Genomic DNA, 12,461 nt, shown 5'->3' on the forward strand with positions numbered 1-12,461 from the left:
AGGTACCTATAGATTTTAAATAACATCCAGAGATTTTATCCAAAACAATAAAATCAGAAAAAGTACTGTAATTATGGCATCTGAGAAAGACCCTTTAGTAAGCGAAAGATCAGGAACAGTACGAGAAGTAGGAAATCATGCTATATGGAGTTTGTCGTCATGTAAACCAGGTTTGAAAAATGCACAATACTTGCACTTCTTTAGATCAATATGTAGGTGGTAGGTAGGTAACTAATTTACTATATTATTTCAGGTTTCGGAATAGATCAATTACGAGATGACTGTATGGATACATATTGGCAATCTGATGGACAACTTCCACACTTAGTAAACATTCAGTTTCAAAGAAAAACAATGGTGTCGCATATTTATATATATACTGACTATAAATTAGATGAAAGCTATACCCCCAGCAGAATTTCGATCAGGGCTGGTACACACTTCAATGATTTGCAAGAGATTGAAGTTATTGAACTGATTGAACCAAGTGGTAAATGTTGAGCAACAAATGTTACTTATTTTGACATATTTACATAAGAATATTTTTTTGTGTAATAACAATTATTTTTTTAGGATGGGAAATGATCCCTATAAAGGATATGCATGACCGACCAATAAGAACCTATATGATACAAATAGCTGTACTGAGTAATCATCAAAATGGCCGGGACACACACATGAGGCAGATAAAAGTTCATTCTCCTTGTGAGCCTACTTCATTTGATATAAACAAGTTCAGGAATTTCTCTACTGTGCAATTCCAACAATATGCTACTATAAGATAATTTATATTGTTTATTTCCCAAATGTCTTTCTGTATGTACTAATCGTTATATATCAAAAATAAATGAATACAATAAATGTATTGTACTTTTAATTTTAAAAACTATTGAAATGCTTAAAGGAAATTTTTAAACACCATACCAATGTGTCTTCTATGTCAAAATGAAATGAAATAAATTATTGGAAAAATCTTTATTTACATTATACATCTATTCACTTCATCTTATTTATTCATCTGATTCACTCTCTTCACTTGCTTGCTGAAGCCATTCAAAGAACTTCAGTAATGATGTTTGTGTCACTAATGTACTTTCATTTTCCTTCAAATCCTCAAACCACTCATTGAGAGAATCCTCATCCACAACATCAGCTTCATAAAGTAGATGTATCACTTGACCAGTCTTTTCATGAAGCCATTCACATTTTACACAGCTTTCCTGAAAATATTTATTGGTAACATAAAATCATATTTATTGAAAATTTGATCTATTTTATTTATTTATTCATTTACTCTTAAAACTATCCAATGTATAAATTTGCAACTTTAAGAGATAATAATAGTAGGTATAGTTTTTTGTAAAAAAAACACTTACCTCCACTGCTTTCAAACAATCCATTATAGATGATTTAGTTTTTATATAATTTGCCAAAACTGGTTGGAAGTACTTCAAGATATCTTTCACAGTGCTTATTACACTTTTGCTCTCAGTTAAAATAGGAATACTTAACAAAGCTCTCACAACAAAAAAGTTCACCTCATGTAATTGAATATTGTATGCATATCTAGATGAGTTAATTTCTAATATAAGATAATCACATTTCAGTTTCTCTTCATATCCTCTTGCTAAACTGTCAATAACTTCTTGTAGGAAAACTATAAAAAAAGGTACAGTTCACAATCACAACACTTCAATACATAAAAATTACATACATCTAGTTATTTATTGAATATTTCCTTATAATTTACAAGCACACTGTTTTGTGCTGGGCTATGTATTTTTTTCAAGCAATATACCAAATTTCATAAAAATTTGTTCAGTGGAAAAGATATAATATGATAGTCATCCATATTTTCACATTTATATGTTTCACTACTTACTATTAGTATCATCTGGTAGAGGTGAATCAGGAAGAGAAGAATTTTCAGTACTGTCAGAAGAGTAACATGATTCACTGTCACTCCATGATTTTCCAAAACCAATGAATTCATCATCACTTGCACCGGATGAATCATTTTCCCATTCCCCTTCTGATGTGGATTTCTTTAATGTTTTCTCTGAAATAAAATAAGTGATTTAGCATTGTTCCTTCAGCGTGTCAACTGCTTGCAGTAAATCTATGTAGAATGGAAATCTTTGAAATCTGGAATTTACGCATTTGCGGCCGTTTTCATATAATATTACAGATAAACCTGCGCTGGTACGACCATGTCTTGTGCAAACCAGATCTGAGATGATAATAGTTAAGAATATTATGTATGTAATATAACTACTAGTGTAATGGACAACGAGCGAGACACTAGCGCGCCGACGACGACACTTAAGCACTCACGAGCGACCGGCCAATCAGAGCGTCGGAATGCCGATTCGCTCACTAGTATACTAATGTGAATAAAGATAGCGACATTCCTGTAAAGTCCAGTCCAGATAGAAATACAAATAGTGTTTAAAAATCGAAGAAGACCTTTTATACAGTCCCCTACAACTAGGTAACTTAAAACTCACCACTGCCTTTATCTGCTTCTGAATATTCAATAGTTCCAGTTAATTTGCTACCACTGGCAATTGTGACATTTGAACCAATGATGGTGCCTCCCTCTAAGGTGCTATCTTCCTCTATCATACAGTTGTTATCAATCAAACTATTGCTAATATTACAATTGGCTTTTATAATCACATCATTCATTATATGACTTCCAGAAATAATGACATTGTTCCCAATACTGCAATTCTTACCAATAATGGATTTCGTTAGTATTGTATTGTCGCCTATATGAGAGCCTGATCCAATTAGTACGTCTTCTTTCAGGGAACAAGATCTAAAAACTCGCAAAATGTTAATATGTATAAAATACCATAATATTACAAAGCATAATAATTTACGAATTACCTATTCAACACAGAAGTCACTTCACGAAAATTATGATTGCCCATGAATAAATAATTATTTCGATAAAATGCGCCCGTTTCAATTGACAAAGGATGAGCCCAATTGTGTAGTATATCTCGGCTGAAATTTAGAGCAAATGATTGAAATTCACTGACTGTAAAAAACATCAAGGAAGTTTACAATAAAAATAAAAATGTCTAACCAAATACTTTGATAAGTTTTCCAGTTAGTTACAGCAGCAGCATATTGATTTTCTTTGAGAAGAGCATAATACAGTGAGCTATCTAGAATTTCTTCATTAATGAGGAGACCATGTATAAAGTCGTCGCGTGTTTGAAAATCGAAATTATCAGAAAACAGTTGTGGCACTGATGGAGAACACAGGGCAATGTTGGGATCTGCCAAATTATGATGCAACTTCAACTCTGAAGTCTTCAAAGTCACATCCTGAAATAATAATATGTATGCATATCATACTTAAGGCTATCCAATAATAATTCCTCCACTATGTAAGCACATAGTGGAGGAATTACAATAAACAATTGTAGAGGAAACTGAACTACAAATTAAGTAGTGATTTGTGAGGAAGGTCTATACAACATTAATGATCTCTCTCTCACATAGTGCCTCTACTCTTCCACCCCCTTGTACTTAAATATATGATTAACAGTGATCAGAATCAGCTGTGCAATATTTAATGTTAATTTCCTATGGATAATGTAAGTCTCAAAATTTTTAAGATCTATCTATATATATCTATATCTCTAATAAATGTTCCATGTACCTAATTATTTTATTAACCTATTGACCACAGTTAATCAAGACAAAATAGATAAACTATTGTTTGACTGGCACATTTGCACCAGGTCGTAAGATAGATGTTAACTGTGATATATCCACATTTGGTATAACTGGCAGGAAATTTTTCATGCATCCAACAAAGGAAATTAAAAAGTTTGTATAATATATGAAGTCATGACAGAGGTACAGCAGAGTTAGTGATATAGGTAGTAAATATATATAATTTTGATCATTCACAAAAATGTCACTATTCTAAAACAACGATCAGATGCATTTTTTTGCATTCACATTGCAATAAAAAATCAACTATACAAATCGCAGATACACACCAGAGGTATGTTGATAGATTTTTCATTTGATTTTGGTTTGTACTTTTGATGGACCAAAATTTTGTTATTACTGCCATCAGCAGCTACAAACGTGGGCTTATCACAGCCTATCAAAGGATGCTCCCATGACACTTTCTTGTACAGTAATGTCATTGCTGCTCCTTTTTCTTTTTTGTTTAGTAGCCTGAAATTGAAAAACAAGTCTATAAAAATATACAATACTCAAACAAAAATATTCTGTAACAAGGTTATACACAATATAGAACATAACATTTTAGAAACAGAATTGTGGCTGGTTCGCAGAGCATTTTGACCGCTGCTGCCGCACTTTCATTACAATCTGTCAATTTTCTTGAGGAAGGAATTGTTACATTATTCAAGGATTTGAGTTGTTGGACAATAATTTTTTTTATTACCACAGATTAATTATTTTAAAGTTGATAAAAGTAATTCTTGTCTTTGTTAAGATTTGAAAAAATTTAATGACAGCATGACTGCAGCAGTTGAAATGCTCTGAGAAAGACCCTTATACAGGTTTAGTAAATCTAAAAAAGCAATACTAAAAGTTTTGCAACCCTCGATATGTCTAACTGGCTCTTGCCCACAGCTCCTCCTACGATAGCCTATATTTGATTAAACTTTCAATCAGACTTGATTGACTTGACTTTGAACTAATTAAGAGTAATATAATTTTATACTTACTTATGTTGTTCCAATAAAGTGGCAAAATTAATATTAGTTATAGTGTTCACACCCATCAGAATAAAACATCCTCTAATAAGACCAGCTGCATCAATTTCTCTCATCACATCTCCCATGGTCTGACAAGTGTCTGACATTATAATGTGGACCTCCATTGTTATACTCCAAGGAGCCTTCTTTTCACTGCTTTTCCTAAATGAAAAATATTAAAATGTTATATTTATCCAGATACAAGTTTTTACTTTTTGGTTGACACACTACTTTTTAATACTGTTCAAATTTAATGCTGCAACAAATATACACCATCATTAATAGTCCTTCTTAGGCTCAAATACTTAAAAGAAAAGGAACCAGGCAAACTCTTAGATGAGAGAGATATAATATAAACAATGATGTGGCAAACCAAGTTATAAGCTACCTCTTATTATTATGTGCTATCCTTGAATATGTCTATGTTTAGTGCATTGGCATAAAAGGTAGGTAAGTAAAAGGTAGGTAGGTATATTTTACTGTCTGGGGATAGCATCATTTTTAACCAGCTTGAGCAAATTAAATGGTGCTTTTGAGAGTAACACTTATACTAAAATAGAATAGGTCATACAAATGTAACTTTTAATCTCTCTAGCATTAAAATATACTTACCTAAGGTGTTCTTTAACTTTAGCTCCATCTTCACTACAGAATAAAATTGTTTCGCCAACTCCTCCTAGGGCTAAAGACTCGAGAACATAGTCAATCAAAGGCACGCCAGCTATTGGCAAAAAAGCCTGGAAAATGAAGCCATATGAAAAAAAGTACTTAAATTTTTTATTGCAAGAAAAATAAAATCTGCCGAATATTTTTTGAGTTTATTCATTTTCTCTTTATAAATGAATAACAATATACCTAAATGATGCAATTTTAACCAATATTCACCAAAAAGTTCGAACCACAATGTACTTACCACAGGTTTGTTCTTACATATGGGATCAAAATTATTATTAAATGTCTCCATAATAACCACCGCTTGAACAACATTTTCTTTATCTATATCCATCGTTATTTTCACACAATATTGATATTTAATTATAAATGTAATTTTGCTCTCGTGAATCAGTTTGAGTAATTTTAGGTTATGTTTGATACCTATACAATTTGCTTGACATTGATGTTTGTGACGTCTGCTAAAGTAGAAGGTATCAAATGCATAATGCATTACAAACCCGGAAGTAAAATGATTATACCTATAATTCTATTCTAAATTTCCTTGCCGCTAAGGTAGATAATTATTCAAATAAATTTAAGTTTAGTTGTAAAAATTATCGACACCAATTTCATTGGTTGATGCATATAATAGAATAATAAATATATCGTAGTAACCAAGGTTTTATCGATTCATACACATTGAACACGCCTAGAAAATTTTAAACTCAATAACTTATAAAGTTATAGATATGGATTATGATTTATCACGAATTGACTACACTCTTTGTAATGTTACTTATCCAGAAACCTTAAAAATATTACCCGCACCCGGACCTAAATCGCAACAAAAGGTAACCTAATGTGTGTAATCATCATCACCTCACTCTTTAAGTTCCTATCCCCTCTTGAAATCTTCTGATATTATTATTTGTCATCCCAGTTAGACTTGTGTGCTTATTATTTTAGTTTGTTATTGGAGACAAAAATGGAGTATTGCAGAGTTTGGGCATAAAAGATGAGGAACCAATCGTACAATTCAAAACTTTACCTGGAAAACCAATAACGTCTGTTCAACTAGCATCCACAGCAGGTAATCACTACTTCAAGATAGGTAGTTAAAGGTATATAAGTACATATACCCACCATCAATGTGCTATTATGTTTTCTATGATCTCCAACAGATAAAATATTTGCTGCATCAGGGAATGAAGTTAAAGGGTATACAAGAAAAGGAAAAGTGTTTCTCACTTTAGAAACCTCGCTCTCAGAAACTATAACATCCATGTATGTATCTATCGAATCTCTTAATTATCATTATACCGCCTACCACACTCGTTGCAAAATAAACTAAGTAGGTACTTCTTTTTCGTATACCTGCGTGCCTTTTATTTGCAACGATAGCCTACAACGTTTGTGTATAGTATAGAATCTTCTATTTTAGGTGCGTTCTTGGCGGAGACTTGACCTTATGTAGTGGACGTACTGTGACCTGCTACAGAGACTTACGGGAGCTACATTCTTATATCTGTGAAGATAGAGTATTAGATGTTGCTGCCTTTGCTGCACCGAATGTCAGTTCTAGATATCTATTATCTCGGCGATACTTTCTGCTTTATGTTCGAGTATATTAAGTATATTAAACACAGATTAAATAGGTATTATATCCGTTTCGCAGGACCAAACGCTCTGTGAATCCTTGAGTTAATGTATTTGGCCTTAATGATAGTGATAAAGTGTACCTACCCACGTATCCAAGGCGATGTGGCAGAAATCGTCGCTAGCTCACGATATAATAAGAGTACCTACATGTATTAGTAGTATTATTTACCTACTTATACAAATGCAATACCTATACTTATATGGTTAATGTCCCAAAATGCTATTTTATAATATTGTAACGTAAGAATTATGAAATATTTTACACTTATTCGGCAGAGCACTCGAATAAGGCTGCTAGTCCTAGTTGCCAACAAGGGGGTAGAAATTTTGGATAATGGTCAGCTACTAGCGCACGCTGCGATATCGGCCGGGCCGTCACGTCTGGCCGTGCCTCCACAGCTGCACATCTCCACGGTCCATGCCTTTTATGGAGCAGCTGATGGTTCTATCGGATACATTACATATGAAGGGTAGGTAAATGAAGTTTATCCAATTCAAAGTCTTAAAAAATAGCATACTGATTATACTTCCTATGAGCAGATGCCCAGCGAGTCGAGAACCTACATAATAATGTAGGTACTACATTTATTAGCTCCGACTCGAAGGACCGAACACACTGAACTTGATGATTTTATGTAATGTGCACTGCGCAGGGCGAAAATGCCATGACCGCGCATATTAAATCACAATTTGTCAAGGACAAATAACTAATGAACGGTGTTCCGTACATTTCCAGTGCTAAACTTACAAGCAAATGCTTAATGGAAGGTCGAGGTTTAGGTACTGTGATATGCATGGGATGGTTCTTCAATAACGCGGGAAGTCATCTAGCTGTTGGACGTCACGATGGCTCGATACAACTCTACATTGTTGACATGGAAAATCTGACCGAGAAACCCCGACTTAAGTTTACTTATGTAAGTTTTATTCCGTTTAAACTTCAAAAAACTTTCCTCACTTTACCAGTTTTGTTGAAACAGTACCTACAAAAGAAAATACATCCAGTATTTAGGCAGACACAAAACTAAATAGGGAGTTGCATTTGCAGTAGTTCCACGTGTACATAGTTACTTACTTGTAAAATGGAACTGAGCTGGACACTTGTGCAGAATGAAGCCGGATAGATAGGTAAACTCGGCCACTTGTTGGAACATAGTCACTAACATAAATAAGCGATCCATCTATTTTAGTTTTGTGGAGAGCCAGTAACATCCGTATGTGGCGGATGTGTGGGTTCAGAGGAGAGCGAGCTGCTGGCGGCCACATTCTCCGGCAGGATATTCGCTTTGCGCTCACAACGGCTCATTTCGGGGATGTCCAATTTAGCCAACATCCCGGCGGAAGCTCTTACTGCTCGTCGTGCTAAACTTGAGTAAGTGTAGATACTTTCCGTTAGCTTTGAAAGATTTCTCAATATTCAATACTATGCCTAATCTAATTCCCAAATCTAATTTATCCCTTAATTCCGCAGAACAGAAATTGCTCGATTAGAGAAGCAAGTTACCAATGAACGAGAAAAATATCAAAAGAATACCCGGTCCCTACATTCTGGATTGTCAACGCCGCCTCTTTTGGATATTCAATACGAGGTAAATATATCCATGCGGTCAAATTTTAGGCCAGATGCAGTTACAAGTACTTATGTACCTATTGGATTCCAGCTTTTTGGAGCTACTCACGACGGTTGGCAAGAAGCGCAATTGACGTCGGCAGTTCCATTGGACATGCTTTTTATTTACTGCAACAGAAAGTTAGATTTGCTGACTGATAGTGCAGCAGTACTCAGCGTATGTTCTTCCCAGTCCCAGGTAAATGACCGAAGAAATCGCCACATACGCGTTCCCTAGGAATAAGGAGCATGAGAGTAATTTTGTATAAACGTTGCAGGAAATAGAAAAGGATCTTCTAGCTACAGTTAGATGCCAAGCAGGGACAAGACGTTTATGGGTTCGCATAAGATACATATTACAGGAGGGTAATAAGTATAAGAGATCCCAAGCTGTACGCGTCCTGATTTATATTTTACCAGCGGGTGCTCCAAGGGTGGCACGTCTAATCACACTAAAGTTGCCAGTGCTACCATATTACTCTCAGCATGAACATCTAGAGATAGAAAGTGAGGAAAGGTACGATATTAACAGTTTTTGTCCTGTACACAATAAGTAATTCTGAAAAGGTTAATGATAAAAATAATTTCAGGTCATGGTGTGAGCTGAGAGTATCCGGCAGTTTCTCAGTTGCAGAGATAACATCATGGCTGACAGACGCTTTACCCAGTGAACTTCCTAGACCCTCGAACAATGTTGCTTTTTCGCGGTCTCATACTCTGCTCAAGACTGTGCTTATAGCTAGATACCAGTAAATAACGCAAAGTAAAATATATCCACAATATCTGATATTACTAAAATACGTATATAGTTAATATGTGTTCAATTTTCCAGACGCGGATTAGCAGTTTTTAAGTCTGACAATGTTTCTACCATTGCCATATTAAAGGATATCATGTCGAATTGCTCTGTTGAGAAAAATATTCGAGTGGAGATTTCTTTCGGTTTGTTATTCTTCTATCTTTCTAATAATTATGTTCTCTCAATGATCATGATTATGTTATCTCAATGGTGATGCATAATCATTTTTTTTTTCAGATGTACCAATTGATAACTGTGAAAAGTCATTCTTGGGGATAAAAAGTCTGTTTGAATCAGAGTACAAAATGCATAAGAATATGGTTTTGAAGAAGGCTCTCAGGTAGAGACATTCATTATTCTATAAGAATTTGTTCCCAATTCTAGTTCTGTATCTATTCTTTATTTCCAGCTCTTTGGATTTAGAGGGTGGTTCTAATGAAGACATTGTTTTATGTGAAGATTATTTGCACCTATTGGGAAATACAAAAGATTCTAATAAGGAATCACACTTTGATGAGCTTGTTGGTATGTAAGACTTTCGGTTTCTAGTTTTTAAATTGAATTAATGTACATACATCCATATACATAATACATTTCAGAAATGATTGAACAATGGTATGTGGATTGGAAATCATTTACACTACAAGGATATGATCACCACAGTGGAAGGACAAAGCTGAAGAAAGCTCTACATGACAATAACTTTGAGCAAATAATAAATATCTTTAGTAATAAAGACCTATTAGTGCAGTAATGTGTTCGAGATAACATATAATAATGTGATAAAAGATTTATTTTGACACTGCAATCTGTGGAAATCTGATTGTTAGATAGCCTTTCTATCATACACAGAAATAATTTTAAGCATTACCATCAATCTTCAGACTCAACAAAACCTCCACACCTTATTATGTATCAATAACTTAATTAGTAAAAATAAATTAATTAGTAATTGTGATTAATAATGCCTTTTATTTTCTATATAGCTAAATATGTATAAGGATATCTTTTAGCTAATCGTAAATCATAGTGATACACACCATGTTCACCATCAGATAATTTACTGAGACTAGCAATGTGTTGTGCTAATTCATCTATTGAACTCATTTGTTCTGATAGAAATTTGGAAGTAACAAAATCCACACATTGGTAATCTTTAGCCTTTTCTGCAAGTATAATAAGATTTTCCAGTGACTGTAAAAGAAGTTTAAAAGTTTATTAATGACATGTTTTGATGATAAGTATATGGAATGCACTTAAAACTACTGAAAATAAACATCATCATCTCAGTCACAAGAAGTCTACTGCTGGACATAGGCTTCTCCCAAAGACTTCCACAATGCCAAATTGAAAGTAACTTGCATCCAGCAACTTGGATGATATTGTCAGACCGCCTGGTTAGTGGATATCCATCTATAGTCCATAATAAAATAAGCTAGAAACTATTAAAAAGAATTTTCCAAATGTACCTACCTCAGTTACACTTTTTTCCATTTCAATAGCTTTATTAAAAGCATCAAGTAGAGAAATTTTAGGTAGATCAAGTGGTTCTTTTAGACAACTTATAAGAGGTGTACCTCCTCTTCTTAACTGATAAAGAATGAATTGTTGCATATGCCTCAGCTCTTCTTCATACATTCTCATGAAAAACCCTGCTGCCCCAGGACGTAACTGACCAGGATGTAAAAACTTGACTGCAATGTTCAAATAGTCTTGCGCTGCTTGTTGCTCTATTTGTATTTGTTTATTTACAGCTGCTTCAATTTCCGGAGTATATTTATAATGCAAAGAAGAATTTGACTTTTTTCTAGCATGTACATGTTTAATGAACTTATATGGTACTAGACAACTATTCAAAGAGCATGAAAAGCTAGTAATTTTTATCATTTCAAAAATGTATTAGGTACTTACTGAAAATTTAAAACCAAAAATTTTAGAAAATAAAACTAAAGAAAACTGTCACTGTCGAAATTAGGACCCTAAATTACAACTTCAGAAAATTCTGACATCTTAAGTCTATTTTAGATGGTTATGCTTATTACATTAAAAAAATAAAACAAAATATGTATGCACTTCACTAACTAATATATAATTAATAACTGTTACCTATGTTAAAATATCTACAAATAATATATGGCATTAACATTACCTTATTTTTGGAAAGGATAGTAATCCAGTCCTGAATTATATTTAAATTTATGGGTGAAGCGATTCACTTGAGTTTTTCCAATTTCAATCATCTTCTGCACTTCTTTCCGATAAGCAGGTGGCAGCATTTCCTGCTCTAAAGTACACGAATGATCACTATCTTCTTGAACTCTAAATACGCGTTGTCTAATTATATCGACATCTCTGCTATATTCTTCTTTAAGGTCAGCTACAGTCATAGTTGCTGTATCAATTTTAAAAACTATATAATTGGCTTCACGATGTACTAAACCATGGGCACTCGTTTTATAAGGCATTGCTCTGAAGCCTAAATTTTCAATGTTCTTTATTATACCACCGCGATTAAAAATTGCATGTGATATACGTGTTAGAGTCGTTTTCAGTTCTGGTTTTGGCATTGCTCGTACCATTAACGCCAATTCGTAAGCCGGCATTTTGAGAATTTAAAAGTTTTTTAATATTATGTTTTCTCTTCACTTCTAATCAAATCTTTCTCAGTTTGAATCGAGGTTATAATTTTAAAAACATGACAAACTGATGGTTGTGGTCCGGTGGTCCAACTTCCAAGTCCAACCAAGTCACGTCACGCAATGACACAGATTACTAATTAGTTACTGCTCAATGATGATATTTTTAACATAATGACAGTAGTAGTGATGTAGGTTGTCAAAATTACGTGATCCTTCGTTACATAGTCATCAACCTATTATACCGATGCGAAATTGAGTTCGACTTCATATAAAAAAATTGTTGAATTTAAAGAAAAAAAAACCCCTGTCGATATTGTACGACTCGATTGGGATACGAACAACCAGCT

General features: G+C 33.8%; 4 protein-coding genes across 7 annotated transcripts; 2 read left to right on the forward strand and 2 right to left on the reverse strand.

Annotated features, from left to right (window-relative positions):
• APC10 (Anaphase Promoting Complex subunit 10) lies at positions 1–863 on the forward strand. The gene is made up of 3 exons (XM_053744000.2): positions 1–170; positions 254–490; positions 574–863. The coding sequence occupies exons 1-3, from the start codon at positions 74–76 to the stop codon at positions 783–785; spliced, it is 546 nt and encodes a 181-aa protein (XP_053599975.1). The 5' UTR covers positions 1–73; the 3' UTR covers positions 786–863.
• Positions 864–960: 97 nt separating this feature from the next.
• On the reverse strand, positions 961–5,867 carry eIF2Bepsilon (eukaryotic translation initiation factor 2B subunit epsilon). The gene is made up of 10 exons (XM_053743996.2): positions 5,668–5,867; positions 5,367–5,491; positions 4,725–4,916; positions 4,023–4,206; positions 3,095–3,339; positions 2,893–3,012; positions 2,508–2,821; positions 1,883–2,059; positions 1,377–1,657; positions 961–1,220 (listed from the first exon to the last, which is right to left on the reverse strand). Exons 1-10 carry the CDS (start codon positions 5,758–5,760, stop codon positions 1,011–1,013), a joined length of 1,941 nt encoding a protein of 646 aa, XP_053599971.1. The 5' UTR covers positions 5,761–5,867; the 3' UTR covers positions 961–1,010.
• Positions 5,868–6,021: 154 nt separating this feature from the next.
• Positions 6,022–10,440, forward strand: LOC128669268 (Bardet-Biedl syndrome 7 protein homolog). Of its 2 annotated transcripts, none has more exons than XM_053743994.1 (15): positions 6,022–6,259; positions 6,375–6,498; positions 6,590–6,692; positions 6,850–6,979; positions 7,344–7,537; positions 7,804–7,984; positions 8,258–8,439; positions 8,539–8,656; positions 8,729–8,875; positions 8,955–9,193; positions 9,267–9,425; positions 9,509–9,618; positions 9,713–9,815; positions 9,885–10,000; positions 10,075–10,440. In XM_053743994.1, exons 1-15 carry the CDS (start codon positions 6,158–6,160, stop codon positions 10,227–10,229), a joined length of 2,163 nt encoding a protein of 720 aa, XP_053599969.1. In that variant the 5' UTR covers positions 6,022–6,157; the 3' UTR covers positions 10,230–10,440. The 2 variants fall into 2 exon arrangements, with proteins under 2 accessions (XP_053599969.1, XP_064291979.1); XM_064435909.1 differs by having other exon boundaries at positions 6,198–6,269.
• On the reverse strand, positions 10,428–12,256 carry mRpS6 (mitochondrial ribosomal protein S6). Of its 3 annotated transcripts, XM_053743997.1 has the most exons (3): positions 11,625–11,764; positions 10,949–11,385; positions 10,428–10,669 (listed from the first exon to the last, which is right to left on the reverse strand). In XM_053743997.1, the coding sequence occupies exons 2-3, from the start codon at positions 11,360–11,362 to the stop codon at positions 10,454–10,456; spliced, it is 630 nt and encodes a 209-aa protein (XP_053599972.1). In that variant the 5' UTR covers positions 11,363–11,385; positions 11,625–11,764; the 3' UTR covers positions 10,428–10,453. The 3 variants fall into 3 exon arrangements, with proteins under 3 accessions (XP_053599972.1, XP_053599974.1, XP_053599973.1); XM_053743999.2 differs by lacking the exon at positions 10,949–11,385 and having other exon boundaries at positions 10,564–10,669; positions 11,625–12,256; XM_053743998.2 differs by lacking the exon at positions 10,428–10,669 and having other exon boundaries at positions 11,248–11,385; positions 11,625–12,256.
• Positions 12,257–12,461: the final 205 nt, after the last annotated feature.

This window comes from Plodia interpunctella, chromosome 4, assembly GCF_027563975.2.
Source record: "Plodia interpunctella isolate USDA-ARS_2022_Savannah chromosome 4, ilPloInte3.2, whole genome shotgun sequence".
Lineage (NCBI taxonomy): Eukaryota > Metazoa > Arthropoda > Insecta > Lepidoptera > Pyralidae > Plodia > Plodia interpunctella.

What these genes read in the sequence shown, in the direction of transcription:
- APC10 (XM_053744000.2), top strand. Translation starts at nt 74, where the DNA reads ATGGCATCTGAGAAAGACCCTTTAGTAAGCGAAAGATCAGGAACAGTA. An exon ending in TTTGTCGTCATGTAAACCAG is followed by an intron (nt 171 to 253) that starts GTTTGAAAAATG and finishes ATATTATTTCAG; the next exon opens with GTTTCGGAATAGATCAATTA. An exon ending in TGAACTGATTGAACCAAGTG is followed by an intron (nt 491 to 573) that starts GTAAATGTTGAG and finishes TTATTTTTTTAG; the next exon opens with GATGGGAAATGATCCCTATA.
- eIF2Bepsilon (XM_053743996.2), bottom strand. Translation starts at nt 5,760, where the DNA reads ATGGATATAGATAAAGAAAATGTTGTTCAAGCGGTGGTTATTATGGAG. An exon ending in TATGTAAGAACAAACCTGTG is followed by an intron (nt 5,492 to 5,667) that starts GTAAGTACATTG and finishes TTCATTTTCCAG; the next exon opens with GCTTTTTTGCCAATAGCTGG. An exon ending in TCTACCAGATGATACTAATA is followed by an intron (nt 1,658 to 1,882) that starts GTAAGTAGTGAA and finishes CTTTTTTTATAG; the next exon opens with TTTTCCTACAAGAAGTTATT.
- LOC128669268 (XM_053743994.1), top strand. Translation starts at nt 6,158, where the DNA reads ATGGATTATGATTTATCACGAATTGACTACACTCTTTGTAATGTTACT. An exon ending in GACCTAAATCGCAACAAAAG is followed by an intron (nt 6,260 to 6,374) that starts GTAACCTAATGT and finishes TTATTATTTTAG; the next exon opens with TTTGTTATTGGAGACAAAAA. An exon ending in TATGTTCTTCCCAGTCCCAG is followed by an intron (nt 8,876 to 8,954) that starts GTAAATGACCGA and finishes TAAACGTTGCAG; the next exon opens with GAAATAGAAAAGGATCTTCT.
- mRpS6 (XM_053743997.1), bottom strand. Translation starts at nt 11,362, where the DNA reads ATGATAAAAATTACTAGCTTTTCATGCTCTTTGAATAGTTGTCTAGTA. An exon ending in TGGAAAAAAGTGTAACTGAG is followed by an intron (nt 10,670 to 10,948) that starts GTAGGTACATTT and finishes CTTCTTTTACAG; the next exon opens with TCACTGGAAAATCTTATTAT.